Source organism: Salmo salar, chromosome 28, assembly GCF_965601325.2.
Source record: "Salmo salar chromosome 28, fSalSal1, whole genome shotgun sequence".
In the NCBI taxonomy this organism is placed as follows: domain Eukaryota; kingdom Metazoa; phylum Chordata; class Actinopteri; order Salmoniformes; family Salmonidae; genus Salmo; species Salmo salar.
In genome coordinates, this window is record NC_138318.1 from 42,256,054 (window position 1) to 42,275,000 (window position 18,947).

Consider the following 18,947-nt stretch of genomic DNA (forward strand, 5'->3'; position numbering starts at 1 on the left):
TTTTGGTACCCTTCCCCAGATCTGTGCCTTGACACAATCCTGTCTCAGAGCTCTACATTCAACTCCTTTGACCTCATGGCTTGGTTTTTGCTCTGAGATGCACTGTCAACTGTGGGACCTTATATAGACAGGTGTGTGCCTTTCCAAATCATGTCCAATCAATTGAATTTACCACAGGTGGACTCCAATCAAGTTGTAGAAACATCACAACGATGATCAATGGAAACAGGATGCACCTGAGCTTAATTTCAAGTCTCATAGCGAAGGGTCTGAATACTTATTTACATAAGGTAATTCAGTTTATTTTTTTGCCCCCCAAATATTGAACCCGTTTTTACTTTGTCATTATGGTGTAGCGTGAAAGCGGTTTGAATACTTTCTCAATGCACTGTATAGGGCCCTATGTGTCAGATATACACACCACACACACAGAGAAAGAGATGTAGATACCTTAACTACCTGTGTGTGTGTCTGGCGTTTCTAAGATTTGAAGATATTGGGGGCTTAGCCCAAAGCCTGTAGGCTTTCCTTCCCCTGGGAAAAAAAAAATAAAATGTTAAAAAAAAATGAATTTGGTACACTTTGAGATGAACACTGAGAGATTAGAACACTGAGAGATTAGAACACTGAGAGATTAGAACACTGAGAGATTAGAACACTGAGAGATTATAAGAGATTAGAACACTAAGAGATTAGAACACAGAGATTAGAACACTGAGATTATAAGAGATTAGAACACTGAGATTATAAGAGATTAGAACACTGAGATTATAAGAGATTATAAGAGATTAGAACACTGAGAGATTAGAACCCTGAGAGATTAGAACCCTGAGAGATTAGAACCCTGAGAGATTAGAACCCTGAGAGATTAGAACCCTGAGAGATTAGACCCTGAGAGATTAGAACCCTGAGAGATCAGAACCCTGAGAGATCAGAACCCTGAGAGATTAGAACACTGAGATTATAAGAGATTATAAGAGATTAGAACACTGAGAGATTAGAACACTGAGAGATTAGAACCCTGAGAGATTAGAACCCTGAGAGATTAGAACCCTGAGAGATTAGAACCCTGAGAGATCAGAACCCTGAGAGATCTATCTATCTAGACTCTACACTCTGGAGGACATACTGTACATCTACAGAGTATTGCCAAAAATCTCCATACAACTCAACAGGCTCTGACCTGTCTGAGACAAACTGATTAAAGAACCCCACACTACCGAAGCGCTCTTTCGTGTGCACTTTGACGCTCGTTCTCTCCTTCACTTCCTCGCTCTCTCTACTCTTTTTCTGTCCCACAAATGTTATGAAATAATTTCATCCCAAACTGCTCGCATGTGTAAAACAAACTTTGTTCTATTTTAGACGCGCTGCAAGTCCTGCCTCTCCCGTCCACTCATTGGTTTTTAGGAGAATAATAAAGCCACGTGGGTGTTTTGAAAGATAAACCGAGGTCCAGTCCGTAATAATGACGATGATGATGATGATGATGATGATGATGGAAACTCCTGTGAGACTGAAAACCATCTAAAGAAGAGGTGTCCAAGTCATTCCACGGAGAGCAGGGTTTTCCTTTAATTAGTGACCTAGACAACCAGGTGAGGGAGGTTCTTTACTAATTAGTGACTTTCTTAAATAATCAAGTATAAAGGTTGGAGTGAAAAACCACCCTCACTCTCAACCCTCTGTGGAATGAGTTGGACACCTGGTCTAAAGGTTTAGGGCTCAATCCCCAAGGCCTAGTGACACCACTGGGGTGTGTGTGTGTGTGTGTGTGTGTGTGTTGTGTGTGTGTGTGTGTGTGTGTGTGTGTGTGTGTGTGTGTGTGTGTGTGTGTGTGTGTGTGTGTGTGTGCTCCGTGCTGTTCTCCAGCGTGTCTGCCTCACCCTGGCTGGCAGCGGCGCAGTACTGTGATCAGTGTATTCCTCACCCTGGCTGTGTGTGTGTGTGTCTGTATGGCTGGCAGGGGCAGTACTGTGATCAGTGTATTCCTCACCCTGGCTGTGTGTGTGCTCCGTGTCTGTATGGCTGGCAGGGGCAGTACTGTGATCAGTGTATTCCTCACCCTGGCTGTGTGTGTGTGTGTGTGTGTGTGTGTGTTCTCCAGGTGTCTGTATGGCTGGCAGGGGCAGTACTGTGATCAGTGTATCCTCCCCGCTCCATCCTCGGCCTCGTGCCCCCTCCCAGGGGACCTGTGTTGAACCATGGCAGTGTCTGTGTGATATCCACTGGGGAGGACATCTCTGTGACAAAGGTAGACTTTATTCCTATGCTGTCTCTTGTTCATACACCTCCCTTCCTCAGGCGTAGGCGGCCCTGTGTTATAGTGTCCCTCATAGTTACTCATAATGCCACCATTACCCATAGTGCCACAATTACTCATAATGCCACCATTACTCACAGTGCCACCTTTACTCACAGTGCCACCTTTACTCACAGTGCCACCATTACTCATAGTGCCACCATTACTCATAATGCCACCATTACTCACAGTGCCACCTTTACTCACAGTGCCACCATTACTCATAGTGCCACCATTACTCATAGTTACGCATAATGCCACCATTACTCATAGTGCCACCATTACTCATAGTGCCACCATTACTCATAGTGCCACGTTACTCATAGTGCCACGTTACTCATAGTGCCACGTTACTCATAGTGCCACCATTACTCATAGTTACTCATAGTGCCACCGTTACTCATAGTGCCACCATTACTCATAGTTACTCATAGTGCCACCATTACCCATAGTGCCACCATTACTCATAGTGCCACCATTACCCATAGTGCCACCATTACCCATGGTGCCACCATTACTCATAATGTCACCATTACTCATAGTGCCACCATTACTCATAGTTACTCATAATGCCACCATTACCCATAGTGCCACCATTACTCATAGTGCCACCATTACTGATGTGCCACCATTACTGATAGTGCCACCATTACTGATAGTGCCACCATTACACATAGTACCACCATTACTCACAGTGCCACCATTACTCATAGTGCCACCATTACTCATAGTGCCACCATTACTCATAGTGCCACCATTACTCATAGTTACTCATAATGCCACCATTACCCATGGTGCCACCGTTACTCATAGTGCCACCATTACACATAGTGTCACCATTACTCATAGTTACTCATAATGCAACCATTACCCATGGTGCCACCATTACTCATTGTGCCACCATTACTCATAGTGCCACCATTACTCATAGTGCCACCATTACTCATAGTGCCACCATTACTGATAGTGCCACCATTACTGATAGTGCCACCATTACTCATAGTGCCACCATTACTCATAGTGCCACCGTTACTCATAGTTACTCGTAATGCCACCATTACCCATGGTGCCACCATTACTCATAGTGCCACCATTTCTCAAAGTGCCACCATTACTCATAGTTACTCATAGTGCCACCATTACTCATAGTGCCACCATTACTCATAGTTACTCATAATGCCACCATTACTTATAGTGCCACCATTACTCATAGTGCCACCATTACTCATAGTTACTCGTAATGCCACCATTACCCATGGTGCCACCATTACTCATAGTGCCACCATTTCTCAAAGTGCCACCATTACTCATAGTTACTCATAGTGCCACCATTACTCATAGTGCCACCATTACTCATAGTTACTCATAATGCCACCATTACTCATAGTGCCACCATTACTCATAGTGCCACCATTACTCATTACTCTCTCTCCTCCCCCTCTCTCGCTCTCTCTCTCTCTCTCTCTCTCTCTCTCTTCCCCCTCTCTCTCTCTTCTCTCCTCCCCCCTCGCTCTCGCTCTCTCTCTCTCTCTCTCCTCCCCCCTTCTCTCAGATCTGAACTTCTGTGGGACCAAACAGCCCTGTCTGAATGGAGGAACCTGCAGCAACACAGGACCTGACAAATACCAGTGTTCCTGCGTTGAGGGCTACTCTGGAGTCACCTGTCAGAGGGGTAGGGAGTCACCTGTCAGAGGGGTAGGGAGTCACCTGTCAGAGGGGTAGGGAGTCACCTGTCAGAGGGGTAGGGAGTCACCTGTCAGAGGGGTAGGGAGTCACCTGTCAGAGGGGTAGGGAGTCACCTGTCAGAGGGGTAGGGAGTCACCTGTCAGAGGGGTAGGGAGTCACCTGTCAGAGGGGTAGGGAGTCACCTGTCAGAGGGGTAGGGAGTCACCTGTCAGAGGGGTAGGGAGTCACCTGTCAGAGGGGTAGGGAGTCACCTGTCAGAGGGGTAGGGAGTCACCTGTCAGAGGGGTAGGGAGTCACCTGTCAGAGGGGTAGGGAGTCACCTGTCAGAGGGGTAGGGAGTCACCTGTCAGAGGGGTAGGGAGTCACCTGTCAGAGGGGTAGGGAGTCACCTGTCAGAGGGGTAGGGAGTCACCTGTCAGAGGGGTAGGGAGTCACCTGTCAGAGGGGTAGGGAGTCACCTGTCAGAGGGGTAGGGAGTCACCTGTCAGAGGGGTAGGGAGTCACCTGTCAGAGGGGTAGGGAGTCACCTGTCAGAGGGGTAGGGAGTCACCTGTCAGAGGGGTAGGGAGTCACCTGTCAGAGGGGTAGGGAGTCACCTGTCAGAGGGGTAGGGAGTCACCTGTCAGAGGGGTAGGGAGTCACCTGTCAGAGGGGTAGGGAGTCACCTGTCAGAGGGGTAGGGAGTCACCTGTCAGAGGGGTAGGGAGTCACCTGTCAGAGGGGTAGGGAGTCACCTGTCAGAGGGGTAGGGAGTCACCTGTCAGAGGGGTAGGGAGTCACCTGTCAGAGGGGTAGGGAGTCACCTGTCAGAGGGGTAGGGAGTCACCTGTCAGAGGGGTAGGGAGTCACCTGTCAGAGGGGTAGGGAGTCACCTGTCAGAGGGGTAGGGAGTCACCTGTCAGAGGGGTAGGGAGTCACCTGTCAGAGGGGTAGGGAGTCACCTGTCAGAGGGGTAGGGAGTCACCTGTCAGAGGGGTAGGGAGTCACCTGTCAGAGGGGTAGGTAGGGAGTCACCTGTCAGAGGGGTAGGTAGGGAGTCACCTGTCAGAGGGGTAGGTAGGGAGTCACCTGTCAGAGGGGTAGGTAGGGAGTCACCTGTCAGAGGGGTAGGGAGTCACCTGTCAGAGGGGTAGGGAGTCACCTGTCAGAGGGGTAGGGAGTCACCTGTCAGAGGGGTAGGGAGTCACCTGTCAGAGGGGTAGGGAGTCACCTGTCAGAGGGGTAGGGAGTCACCTGTCAGAGGGGTAGGGAGTCACCTGTCAGAGGGGTAGGGAGTCACCTGTCAGAGGGGTAGGGAGTCACCTGTCAGAGGGGTAGGTAGGGAGTCACCTGTCAGAGGGGTAGGTAGGGAGTCACCTGTCAGAGGGGTAGGTAGGGAGTCACCTGTCAGAGGGGTAGGTAGGGAGTCACCTGTCAGAGGGGTAGGTAGGGAGTCACCTGTCAGAGGGGTAGGGAGTCACCTGTCAGAGGGGTAGGGAGTCACCTGTCAGAGGGGTAGGGAGTCACCTGTCAGAGGGGTAGGGAGTCACCTGTCAGAGGGGTAGGGAGTCACCTGTCAGAGGGGTAGGGAGTCACCTGTCAGAGGGGTAGGGAGTCACTGTGTTGAGGGGTAGGGAGTGGGTCGTCATGGTTATCTGTCTCCTCAGTAAATGGGTGGGTCGTCATGGTTATCTGTCTCCTCAGTAAATGGGTGGGTCGTCATGGTTATCTGTCTCCTCAGTAAATGGGTGGGTCGTCATGGTTATCTGTCTCCTTAGTAAATGGGTGGGTCGTCATGGTTATCTGTCTCCTCAGTAAATGGGTGGGTCGTCATGGTTATCTGTCTCCTCAGTAAATGGGTGGGTCGTCATGGTTATCTGTCTCCTCAGTAAATGGGTGGGTCGTCATGGTTATCTGTCTCCTCAGTAAATGGGTGGGTCGTCATGGTTATCTGTCTCCTTAGTAAATGGGTGGGTCGTCATGGTTATCTGTCTCCTCAGTAAATGGGTGGGTCGTCATGGTTATCTGTCTCCTCAGTAAATGGGTGGGTCGTCATGGTTATCTGTCTCCTCAGTAAATGGGTGGGTCGTGGGGTTATGTTGATGCTTAGGGCTGCTGGATGACAGGAAAACACAGAGCACACTCATTAATTCATTTAACCTTTAATTAACAAGTCAAGTCGGTTAAGAACAAATTCTTATTTACAATGACGGCCAAACCCGGACGACCCTGTGCCAATTGTGCGCCGCCCTATGCTTGCTTGCTTGTTTTCATTGCTTTACTGGGGGACGCTTAGCAGATGAAAATGTCTACATGTTATTGATGTTAGTGCAGGGTGAGCTGCACACAGTGGACTTCCTACTAGGACCCACCACCTCAATGCTAACAGCATAAATCTGGTTCAGAGACACATATTGCTACATACAACAGCTGTAGGATTAGCAGAGGCATGGAGGGCCGTTAGAGGGGTTAATTACATTGTCTACCAACGCTCCTGGTATAATGTACATTTGCTAAAGCATTATGATGACACAATGGTAGGGATTCAGGGGGTGTACTGATTGGCTGAGTGGATTCAGGGGGTGTAGGGGGGTGTACTGATTGGCTGAGTGGATTCAGGGGGTGTAGGGGGGTGTACTGATTGGCTGAGTGGATTCAGGGGGTGTAGGGGGGTGTACTGATTGGCTGAGTGGATTCAGGGGGTGTAGGGGGGTGTACTGAATGGCTGAGCATATTCAGGGGGCGTCGGGGGGTTTACAAGGGTCCTCTCAGCTCCCAGGTCCTCTCAGCCTCAGCTCCCAGGTCCTCTCAGCCTCAGCTCCCAGGTCCTCTCAGCTCCCAGGTCCTCTCTGCTCCCAGGTCCTCTCTGCTCCCAGGTCCTCTCAGCTCCCAGGTCCTCTCAGCTCCCAGGTCCTCTCAGCTCCCAGGTCCTCTCAGCTCCCAGGTCCTCTCTGCTCCCAGGTCCTCTCTGCTCCCAGGTCCTCTCTGCTCCCAGGTCCTCTCTGCTCCCAGGTCCTCTCAGCTCCCAGGTCCTCTCAGCTCCCAGGTCCTCTCTGCTCCCATTGGCCAATCAGTCTCTCCCAGCATGTGTCTGTAACCCTGTGTTTCCTCCCCTCCACAGCAGAGCATGCGTGTCTGTCCAACCCCTGTTCTAATGGAGGGAGCTGTGTAGAGGACACTCAGGGTTATGGGTGTGTATGTGGAGCGGGCTGGAGCGGACCCTCCTGTAATATCAGTAAGTCTGTATATACACACACACACACACACACACACACACACACACACACACACACACACACACACACACACACACACACACACACACACACACACACACATTCATGGAGTGCCCTGTGTGTATCTCTCCTGTCTGCTAGATGTTGATGAGTGCTCTCCTAACCCCTGTAATCATGGTGGGACCTGCCAGGACCTGGTTCATGGTTATAAGTGTCACTGTCCGCCTCAGTGGACCGGCAAGACCTGTCGCATAGGTGAGACACACATTATTCTTTCTCTTCTCTCCCCCTCTCTGCCTCCTCCCTCCTGTCTCCTCCCTCCTGTCTCCTCTCCCTGTCTCCTCTCCCTGTCTCCTCTCATGTCTCCTCTCATGTCTCCTCTCCCTGTCTCCTCTCCCTGTCTCCTCTCCCTGTCTCCTCTCCCTGTCTCCTCTCCCTGTCTCCTCCCTCCTGTCTCCTCTCATGTCTCCTCTCCCTGTCTCCTCTCCCTGTCTCCTCTCCCTGTCTCCTCCCTCCTGTCTCCTCTCCCTGTCTCCTCTCCCTGTCTCCTCTCCCTGTCTCCTCTCCCTGTCTCCTCCCTCCTGTCTCCTCTCCCTGTCTCCTCCCTCCTGTCTCCTCTCCCTGTCTCCTCTCCCTGTCTCCTCTCCCTGTCTCCTCTCCCTGTCTCCTCTCCCTGTCTCCTCTCCCTGTCTCCTCTCCCTGTCTCCTCCCTCCTGTCTCCTCTCCCTGTCTCCTCTCCCTGTCTCCTCCCTCTCTGTCTCCTCTCTGTCTCCTCCCTCCTGTCTCCTCTCCCTGTCTCCTCTCCCTGTCTCCTCTCCCTGTCTCCTCCCTCCTGTCTCCTCTCCCTGTCTCCTCTCCCTGTCTCCTCTCCCTGTCTCCTCTCCCTGTCTCCTCCCTCCTGTCTCCTCTCCCTGTCTCCTCTCCCTGTCTCCTCTCCCTGTCTCCTCTCATGTCTCCTCTCCCTGTCTCCTGTCCCTGTCTCCTCTCCCTGTCTCCTCTCCCTGTCTCCTGTCCCTGTCTCCTCTCCCTGTCTCCTCTCCCTGTCTCCTCTCCCTGTCTCCTCTCCCTGTCTCCTCTCATGTCTCCTCTCCCTGTCTCCTCTCCCTGTCTCCTCTCCCTGTCTCCTCTCCCTGTCTCCTCTCCCTGTCTCCTCTCCCTGTCTTCTCTCCCTGTCTCCTCCCTCCTGTCTCCTCTCCCTGTCTCCTCTCCCTGTCTCCTCTCCCTGTCTTCTCTCCCTGTCTCCTCCCTCCTGTCTCCTCTCCCTGTCTCCTCTCCCTGTCTCCTCTCCCTGTCTCCTCTCCCTGTCTCCTCTCTGTCTCCTCTCCCTGTCTCCTCTCCCTGTCTCCTCTCCCTGTCTCCTCTCCCTGTCTCCTCTCCCTGTCTCCTCTCCCTGTCTCCTCTCCCTGTCTCCTCTCCCTGTCTCCTCTCCCTGTCTCCTCTCTGTCTCCTCTCCCTGTCTCCTCTCCCTGTCTCCTCTCTCCTGTCTCCTCCCTCCTGTCTCCTCGCTTTGTCTCCTCGCTCTGTCTCCTGTTTCTCTGTCTCCTCTCCCTGTCTCCTCTCCCTGTCTCCTCTCTGTCTCCTATCCTTGTCTCCTCTATCCTTGTCTCCTCTCTTCCTCTTCCTCTTCTTTCTACTCCACTTCAACCTAGTTTTCTCAGTTGGATTTCTCTATTGCCTTTCTTCACTGGTGTCTTTCACTTTAACGTAGTACTTCATGAACATTTGAGCGCAGGAAGTGGACTCATAATGAATTATTTGTGCCCGTCTTCACTCTGACCATGCCCTGTTATTAATCCGCCTCCTCTCCAGATGCCAACGAATGCGACAGCAAGCCCTGTGTCAACGCCAACTCCTGCCGCAACCTGATTGGTGGATACTTCTGCGAGTGTGTCGCTGGTTGGACGGGGCTGAACTGTGACATCAGTGAGTAGAACTAAGACGGTTTCTGTTGCAGCTGTGGCGTTGTAGAACACCTGTCTCCGTCAGGACAGTGTAATGCTTAACTTCCCAATAGTGTCAGAGTTAGAAATGTACATGATCCTTCACTATGCGTCCCAAATAGCACCCTTATCCCTTTATAGGGCACTACATAAGGACTAGGGTTCATAGGGTAGTAGGGCGCTACATAAGGACTAGGGTTCACAGGGTAGTAGGACACTGCATAAGGACTAGGGTTCACAGGGTAGTAGAACACTGCATAAGGACTAGGGTTCACAGGGTAGTAGGGCTCTACATAAGGACTAGGGTCACCGGGTTGTAGGACACTACATAAGGACTAGGGTTCACAGGGTAGTAGGACACTACATAAGGACTAGGGCCTACAGGGTAGTAGAACACTACATAAGGACTAGGGTTCACAGGGTAGTAGGACACTACATAAGGACTAGGGCCTACAGGGTAGTAGTACACTACATAAGGACTAGGGTTCACAGGGTAGTAGGACACTACATAAGGACTAGGGCCTACAGGGTAGTAGAACACTACATAAGGACTAGGGTTCACAGGGTAGTAGGACACTACATAAGGACTAGGGCCTACAGGGTTGTAGGACACTACATAAGGACTAGGGTCCACAGGGTAGTAGGAAACTACATAAGGACTAGGGTCCACAGGGTAGTAGGACACTACATAAGGACTAGGGTCCACAGGGTAGTAGGGCACTACATAAGGACTAGGGTTTACAGGGTTGTAGGACACTACATAAGGACTAGGGTTCACAGGGTTGTAGGACACTACATAAGGACTAGGGTTCACAGGGTAGTAGGGCTCTACATAAGGACTAGGGCCTACAGGGTTGTAGGACACTACATAAGGACGTAGGGCCTACAGGGTTGTAGGACACTACTTAAGGACTAGGGTTCACAGGGTAGTAGGACACTGCATAAGGACTAGGATTCAGGGGGTAGTAGGTCACTACATAAGGACTAGGGTTCACAGGGTAGTAGGACACTACATAAGGACTAGGGTTCACAGGGTTGTAGGACACTACATAAGGACTAGGGTTCACAGGGTAGTAGGGCACTACATAAGGACTAGGGTCTACAGGGTAGTAGGACACTACATAAAGACTAGGGTTCACAGGGTAGTAGAACACTACATAAGGACTAGGGTCACAGGGTAGTAGAACACTACATAAGGAATGGGGTTCACAGGGTAGTAGGACACTACATAAGGACTAGGGCCTACAGGGTTGTAGGACACTACATAAGGACTAGGGCCTACAGGGTTGTAGGACACTACATAAGGACTAGGGTTCACAGGGTTGTAGGTCACTACATAAGGATTAGGGCCTACAGGGCTGTAGGACACTACATAAGGACTAGGGCCTACAGGGCTGTAGGACACTACATAAGGACTAGGGCCTACAGGGTAGTAGTACACTACATAAGGACTAGGGTTCACAAGGTTGTAGGACACTACATAAGGACTAGGGTTCACAGGGTTGTAGGACACTACATAAGGACTAGGGTTCACAGGGTTGTAGGACACTACATAAGGAATGGGGTCCACAGGGTAGTAGGACACTACATAAGGACTAGGGTTCACAGGGTTGTAGGACACTACATAAGGACTAGGGCCTACAGGGCTGTAGGACACTACATAAGGACTAGGGTCACAGGGTTGTAGGACACTACATAAGGACTAGGGTTCACAGGGTTGTAGGACACTACATAAGGACTAGGGTTCACAGGGTAGTAGAACACTACATAAGGACTTGGGCCTACAGGGTTGTAGGACACTACATAAGGACGTAGGGCCTACAGGGTTGTAGTACACTACTTAAGGACTAGGGTTCACAGGGTAGTAGGACACTGCATAAGGACTAGGGTTCACAGGGTAGTAGGGCTCTATATAAGGACTAGGGTTCACAGGGTAGTAGAACACTGCATAAGGACTAGGGTTCACAGGGTAGTAGGGCTCTACTTAAGGACTAGGGTTCACAGGGTTGTAGGACACTACATAAGGACTAGGGTTCACAAGGTTATAGGACACTACATGAGGACTAGGGTTCACAAGGTTATAGGACACTACATGAGGACTAGGGCCTACAGGGCTGTAGGACACTACATAAGGACTAGGGTCACAGGGTTGTAGGACACTACATAAGGACTAGGGTTCACAGGGTTGTAGGACACTACATAAGGACTAGGGTTCACAGGGTTGTAGGACACTACATAAGGACTTGGGCCTACTACGTTGTAGGACACTACATAAGGACGTAGGGCCTACAGGGTTGTAGGACACTACTTAAGGACTACGGTTCACAGGGTAGTAGGACACTGCATAAGGACTAGGATTCAGGGGGTAGTAGGTCACTACATAAGGACTAGGGTTCACAGGGTAGTAGGACACTACATAAGAACTAGGGTTCACAGGGTTGTAGGACACTACATAAGGACTAGGGTTCACAGGGTAGTAGGGCACTACATAAGGACTAGGGTCTACAGGGTAGTAGGACACTACATAAGGACTAGGGTTCACAGGGTAGTAGAACACTACATAAGGACTAGGGTCACAGGGTAGTAGGACACTACATAAGGAATGGGGTTCACAGGGTAGTAGGACACTACATAAGGACTAGGGCCTACAGGGTTGTAGGACAATACATAAGGACTAGGGCCTACAGGGTTGTAGGACACTACATAAGGACTAGGGTTCACAGGGTAGTAGGACACTACATAAGGACTAGGGCCTACAGGGTAGTAGGACACTACATAAGGACTAGGGTTCACAGGGTTGTAGGTCACTACATAAGGACTAGGGCCTACAGGGCTGTAGGACACTACATAAGGACTAGGGCCTACAGGGCTGTAGGACACTACATAAGGACTAGGGCCTACAGGGTAGTAGTACACTACATAAGGACTAGGGTTCACAAGGTTGTAGGACACTACATAAGGACTAGGGTTCACAGGGTTGTAGGACACTACATAAGGACTAGGGTTCATAGGGTTGTAGGACACTACATAAGGACTAGGGTTCACAGAGTAGTAGAACACTGCATAAGGACTAGGGTTCACTGGGTAGTAGGGCTCTACATAAGGACTAGGGTCACAGGGTTCACAGGGTTGTAGGACACTACATAAGGACTAGGGTTCACAGAGTAGTAGAACACTGCATAAGGACTAGGGTTCACTGGGTAGTAGGGCTCTACATAAGGACTAGGGTCACAGGGTTCACAGGGTTGTAGGACACTACATAAGGACTAGGGTTCACAGAGTAGTAGAACACTGCATAAGGACTAGGGTTCACAGGGTAGTAGGGCTCTACATAAGGACTAGGGTCACAGGGTTCACAGGGTTGTAGGACACTACATAAGGACTAGGGTTCACAGAGTAGTAGAACACTGCATAAGGACTAGGGTTCACTGGGTAGTAGGGCTCTACATAAGGACTAGGGTCACAGGGTTCACAGGGTTGTAGGACACTACATAAGGACTAGGGTTCACAGAGTAGTAGGACACTACATAAGGAATGGGGTGATTATTTTTTGGAGGGTGCACTTTCTTTTACGGAGGGTGAACAAATTTGTGACTGTATTATCACAGACAAAGTTGATTATCTTGTCTAATACATGCTAGTAGATAACACCTGATACATCATCTTTGTTTTCCTGTGTATGTTGATTATCTTGTTTAATACATGCTGGTAGATAACACCTGATACATCATCTTTGTTTTCCTGTGTATCTTGATTATCTTGTTTAATACATGCTGGTAGATAACACCTGATACATCATCTTTGTTTTCCTGTGTAGATCTCAATGACTGCAAGGACCAGTGCCGACACGGTGGAACCTGCAGGGTATGTTGTTTTTCTCCCTCTCTGCATCTCTAGATCTCTCTCAATTCATTTACAATCCAAGGGGCTTTATTGACATGGGAAACATATGTTAACGTGGCCAAAGCAAGTGAAGTAGATAATAAACAAAAAAAATTAAATGAACAATAAAAATTTACAGTAAACATTACACTCACAGAAGATTCAAAAGAATAAAGACATTTCAAATGTCATATTATGTCTATATACAGTGTTGTAACGATGTGCAAATAGTTAAAGTACAAAAGGGAAAATAAATAAACATAAATATGGGTTGTATTTACAATGGTGTTTGTTCTTCACTGGTTGACCTTTTCTTGAGACAACAGGTCACACATCTTGTTGCTGTGATGGATCACTGTGGTATTTCACCCAGTAGATATGGGAGTTCATCTTGTTGCTGTGATGGATCACTGTGGTATTTCACCCAGTAGATATGGGAGTTCATCTTTCTGCTGTGATGGATCACTGTGGTATTTCACCCAGTAGATATGGGAGTTCATCTTTCTGCTGTGATGGATCACTGTGGTATTTCACCCAGTAGATATGGGAGTTTATCTTGCTGCTGTGATGGATCACTGTGGTATTTCACCCAGTAGATATGGGAGTTTATCTTGTTGCTGTGATGGATCACTGTGGTATTTCACCCAGTAGATATGGGAGTTCATCTTTCTGCTGTGATGGATCACTGTGGTATTTCACCCAGTAGATATGGGAGTTTATCTTGTTGCTGTGATGGATCACTGTGCTATTTCACCCAGTAGATATGGGAGTTCAACAACATTGGGTTTGTTTTCATATTCTTTGTGGATCTGTCAGACAGTAACGCCCCAGCAGTAACACCAGACAGTAACGCCCCAGCAGTAACACCAGACAGTAACGCCCCAGCAGTAACACCACACCAGACAGTAACGTCCCAGCAGTAACACCAGACAGTAACGCCCCAGCAGTAACACCAGACAGTAACGTCCCAGCAGTAACACCAGACAGTAACGCCCCAGCAGTAACACCAGACAGTAACGCCCCAGCAGTAACACCAGACAGTAACGTCCCAGCAGTAACACCAGACAGTAACGTCCCAGCAGTAACACCAGACAGTAACGTCCCAGCAGTAACACCAGACAGTAACGCCCCAGCAGTAACACCAGACAGTAACGCCCCAGCAGTAACACCAGACAGTAACGCCCCAGCAGTAACACCACACCAGACAGTAACGCCCCAGCAGTAACACCAGACAGTAACGCCCCAGCAGTAACAACACACCAGACAGTAACGCCCCAGCAGTAACAACACACCAGACAGTAACGTCCCAGCAGTAACACCACACCAGACAGTAACGTCCCAGCAGTAACACCACACCAGACAGTAACGCCCCAGCAGTAACACCAGACAGTAACGTCCCAGCAGTAACACCAGACAGTAACGCCCCAGCAGTAACACCACACCAGACAGTAACGCCCCAGCAGTAACACCAGACAGTAACGTCCCAGCAGTAACACCAGACAGTAACGCCCCAGCAGTAACACCAGACAGTAACGCCCCAGCAGTAACACCACACCAGACAGTAACGCCCCAGCAGTAACACCACACCAGACAGTAACGTCCCAGCAGTAACACCAGACAGTAACGCCCCAGCAGTAACACCAGACAGTAACGTCCCAGCAGTAACACCAGACAGTAACGTCCCAGCAGTAACACCAGACAGTAACGCCCCAGCAGTAACACCAGACAGTAACGTCCCAGCAGTAACACCAGACAGTAACGCCCCAGCAGTAACACCAGACAGTAACGTCCCAGCAGTAACACCACACCAGACAGTAACGCCCCAGCAGTAACACCAGACAGTAACGCCCCAGCAGTAACACCAGACAGTAACGCCCCAGCAGTAACACCAGACCAGACAGTAACGCCCCAGCAGTAACACCAGACAGTAACGTCCCAGCAGTAACACCAGACGGTAACGTCCCAGCAGTAACACCAGACCAGACAGTAACGCCCCAGCAGTAACACCAGACAGTAACGTCCCAGCAGTAACACCAGACAGTAACGCCCCAGCAGTAACACCAGACAGTAACGCCCCAGCAGTAACACCACACCAGACAGTAACGTCCCAGCAGTAACACCAGACAGTAACGTCCCAGCAGTAACACCACACCAGACAGTAACGCCCCAGCAGTAACACCACACCAGACAGTAACGCCCCAGCAGTAACACCAGACAGTAACGTCCCAGCAGTAACACCAGACAGTAACGTCCCAGCAGTAACACCACACCAGACAGTAACGCCCCAGCAGTAACACCACACCAGACAGTAACGCCCCAGCAGTAACACCAGACAGTAACGTCCCAGCAGTAACACCAGACAGTAACGTCCCAGCAGTAACACCAGACAGTAACGTCCCAGCAGTAACACCAGACAGTAACGTCCCAGCAGTAACACCAGACAGTAACACCCCAGCAGTAACACCACACCAGACAGTAACGTCCCAGCAGTAACACCACACCAGACAGTAACGTCCCAGCAGTAACACCACACCAGACAGTAACGCCCCAGCAGTAACACCACACCAGACAGTAACGCCCCAGCAGTAACACCACACCAGACAGTAACGCCCCAGCAGTAACACCAGACAGTAACGTCCCAGCAGTAACACCAGACAGTAACGCCCCAGCAGTAACACCACACCAGACAGTAACGCCCCAGCAGTAACACCAGACAGTAACGTCCCAGCAGTAACACCAGACAGTAACGTCCCAGCAGTAACACCAGACAGTAACGCCCCAGCAGTAACACCACACCAGACAGTAACGTCCCAGCAGTAACACCAGACAGTAACGCCCCAGCAGTAACAACACACCAGACAGTAACGCCCCAGCAGTAACACCACACCAGACAGTAACGTCCCAGCAGTAACACCAGACAGTAACGTCCCAGCAGTAACACCAGACAGTAACGTCCCAGCAGTAACACCAGACAGTAACGCCCCAGCAGTAACACCAGACAGTAACGCCCCAGCAGTAACAACACACCAGACAGTAACGTCCCAGCAGTAACACCAGACAGTAACGTCCCAGCAGTAACACACCAGACAGTAACGTCCCAGCAGTAACAACACACCAGACGGTAACGCCCCAGCAGTAACACCAGACAGTAACGTCCCAGCAGTAACACCAGACAGTAACGCCCCAGCAGTAACACACCAGACAGTAACGCCCCAGCAGTAACACCAGACAGTAACGCCCCAGCAGTAACACCAGACAGTAACGTCCCAGCAGTAACACCACACCAGACAGTAACGCCCCAGCAGTAACACCAGACAGTAACGTCCCAGCAGTAACACCAGACAGTAACGTCCCAGCAGTAACACCAGACAGTAACGTCCCAGCAGTAACACCACACCAGACAGTAACGTCCCAGCAGTAACACCACACCAGACAGTAACGCCCCAGCAGTAACACCACACCAGACAGTAACGTCCCAGCAGTAACACCACACCAGACAGTAACGTCCCAGCAGTAACACCACACCAGACGGTAACGTCCCAGCAGTAACACCACACCAGACAGTAACGCCCCAGCAGTAACACCAGACAGTAACGCCCCAGCAGTAACACCAGACAGTAACGTCCCAGCAGTAACACCAGACAGTAACGTCCCAGCAGTAACACCAGACAGTAACGTCCCAGCAGTAACACCAGACAGTAACGCCCCAGCAGTAACACACCAGACAGTAACGCCCCAGCAGTAACACCAGACAGTAACGCCCCAGCAGTAACACCAGACAGTAACGTCCCAGCAGTAACACCACACCAGACAGTAACGCCCCAGCAGTAACACCACACCAGACAGTAACGTCCCAGCAGTAACACCAGACAGTAACGTCCCAGCAGTAACACCAGACAGTAACGCCCCAGCAGTAACACCAGACAGTAACGTCCCAGCAGTAACACCAGACAGTAACGCCCCAGCAGTAACACCAGACAGTAACGCCCCAGCAGTAACAACACACCAGACAGTAACGTCCCAGCAGTAACACCAGACAGTAACGCCCCAGCAGTAACACCAGACAGTAACGCCCCAGCAGTAACAACACACCAGACAGTAACGCCCCAGCAGTAACACCAGACAGTAACGTCCCAGCAGTAACACCAGACAGTAACGTCCCAGCAGTAACACCAGACAGTAACGCCCCAGCAGTAACACCACACCAGACAGTAACGCCCCAGCAGTAACACCACACCAGACAGTAACGCCCCAGCAGTAACACCAGACAGCTGTTACATTGCACAACCTTCAATGTTATGTCATAATTATGTAAAATACTGGCTCCTTGCTGCACTCGCGTAACAGGTAGTCAGCCTGCCAGGCAGTCTTCTCGTGGATTGCAATTTAATCGGCCATAATTGGCCATGCCGATTAATCGGTCGACCTCTAGTCAGGCATTCTACCACTGTGTCTCTCTCTGTTTAGGGACAAATAGCATTCTAGTTTGCTCTGTTTTTTTGTTAATTCTTTACAATGTGTCAAGTAATTATCTTTTGGTTTTCTCATGATTTGGTTGGGTCTAATTGCATTGCTGTCCTGGGGCTCTGTGGGGTCTATTTGTGTTTGTGAACAGAGCCCCAGGACCAGCTTGCTTAGGGGACTCTTCTCCAGGTTCATCTCTCTGTAGGTGATGGCTTTGTTATGGAAGGTTTGGGAATCGACATGAATGACATGAATCTGTCTGTGATATCAGACACGTGTTTATGTTTAGTTTCTCTTTTATCCTGGTTTCTTTTCCTTCCACAAACTAATTTACAGCTTTAAAAAAAATAAAGCATTTTTTTTCAGTGGAAGCTGGAACACCCTGTTGAGTTGTAAAGTTGTTCTAGACTCCCTCAATGAAATGAAGAATGAAGAACGGAGACAGTGGGTTGGAGAGGGGAGGGAGGGAGGGAGAGGCAGGCAGGACGAAGAGGGTGAGAGGGGGAGTCATTGGGTTCAGTGGGGGTTGGTAACTAAGGAAAGTGGAGAGGGGAGAGGGAGTAAGAGGTGGAAGGGTATAGAGATTGAGAGGGAGAGAGAATTCCATGACCACACTAGATTAAAATACCATAAACATTATTGTGTTGAGTGTGAGCCAGAAAAATGTGATTGTTGAAAGTATCTGTGATTCTGTTTCTCAAACTGTTATTGTCCTGTCTTCTACCACCACCCTGTTCTCTTGTTATTGTCCTGTCTCCACCACCCTGTTCTCTTGTTATTGTCCTGTCTCCACCACCCTGTTCTCTTGTTATTGTCCTGTCTCCACCACCCTGTTCTCTTGTTATTGTCCTGTCTTCTACCACCACCCTGTTCTCTTGTTATTGTCCTGTCTCCACCACCCTATTCTCTTGTTATTGTCCTGTCTCCACCACCCTGTTCTCTTGTTATTGTCCTGTCTTCTACCACCACCCTGTTCTCTTGTTATTGTCCTGTCTTCTACCACCACCCTGTTCTCTTGTTATTGTCCTGTCTTCTACCACCACCCTGTTCTCTTGTTATTGTCCTGTCTCCACCACCCTATTCTCTTGTTATTGTCCTGTCTCCACCACCCTATTCTCTTGTTATTGTCCTGTCTCCACCACCCTGTTCTCTTGTTATTGTCCTGTCTCCACCACCCTGTTCTCTTGTTATTGTCCTGTCTCCACCACCCTATTCTCTTGTTATTGTCCTGTCTTCCACCACCCTGTTCTCTTGTTATTGTCCTGTCTTCTACCACCACCCTGTTCTCTTGTTATTGTCCTGTCTTCTACCACCACCCTGTTCTCTTGTTATTGTCCTGTCTCCACCACCCTATTCTCTTGTTATTGTCCTGTCTCCACCACCCTGTTCTCTTGTTATTGTCCTGTCTCCACCACCCTGTTCTCTTGTTATTGTCCTGTCTCCACCACCCTATTCTCT

The 18,947-nt window shown here is 49.8% G+C and overlaps 1 protein-coding gene across 1 annotated transcript in view; it reads left to right on the forward strand.

Annotated features, from left to right (window-relative positions):
• Positions 1-18,947, forward strand: part of LOC106589996 (protein jagged-1b) — a 166,173-nt gene that overhangs the window by 59,963 nt on the left and 87,263 nt on the right. The window contains exons 6-12 of the mRNA XM_082970599.1: positions 2,017-2,080; positions 2,188-2,254; positions 3,855-3,974; positions 7,089-7,202; positions 7,345-7,458; positions 9,013-9,126; positions 12,961-13,007. Coding sequence (XP_082826725.1) covers positions 2,017-2,080; positions 2,188-2,254; positions 3,855-3,974; positions 7,089-7,202; positions 7,345-7,458; positions 9,013-9,126; positions 12,961-13,007 — 640 coding nt within the window. The remainder of the gene's footprint in view (positions 1-2,016; positions 2,081-2,187; positions 2,255-3,854; positions 3,975-7,088; positions 7,203-7,344; positions 7,459-9,012; positions 9,127-12,960; positions 13,008-18,947) is intronic.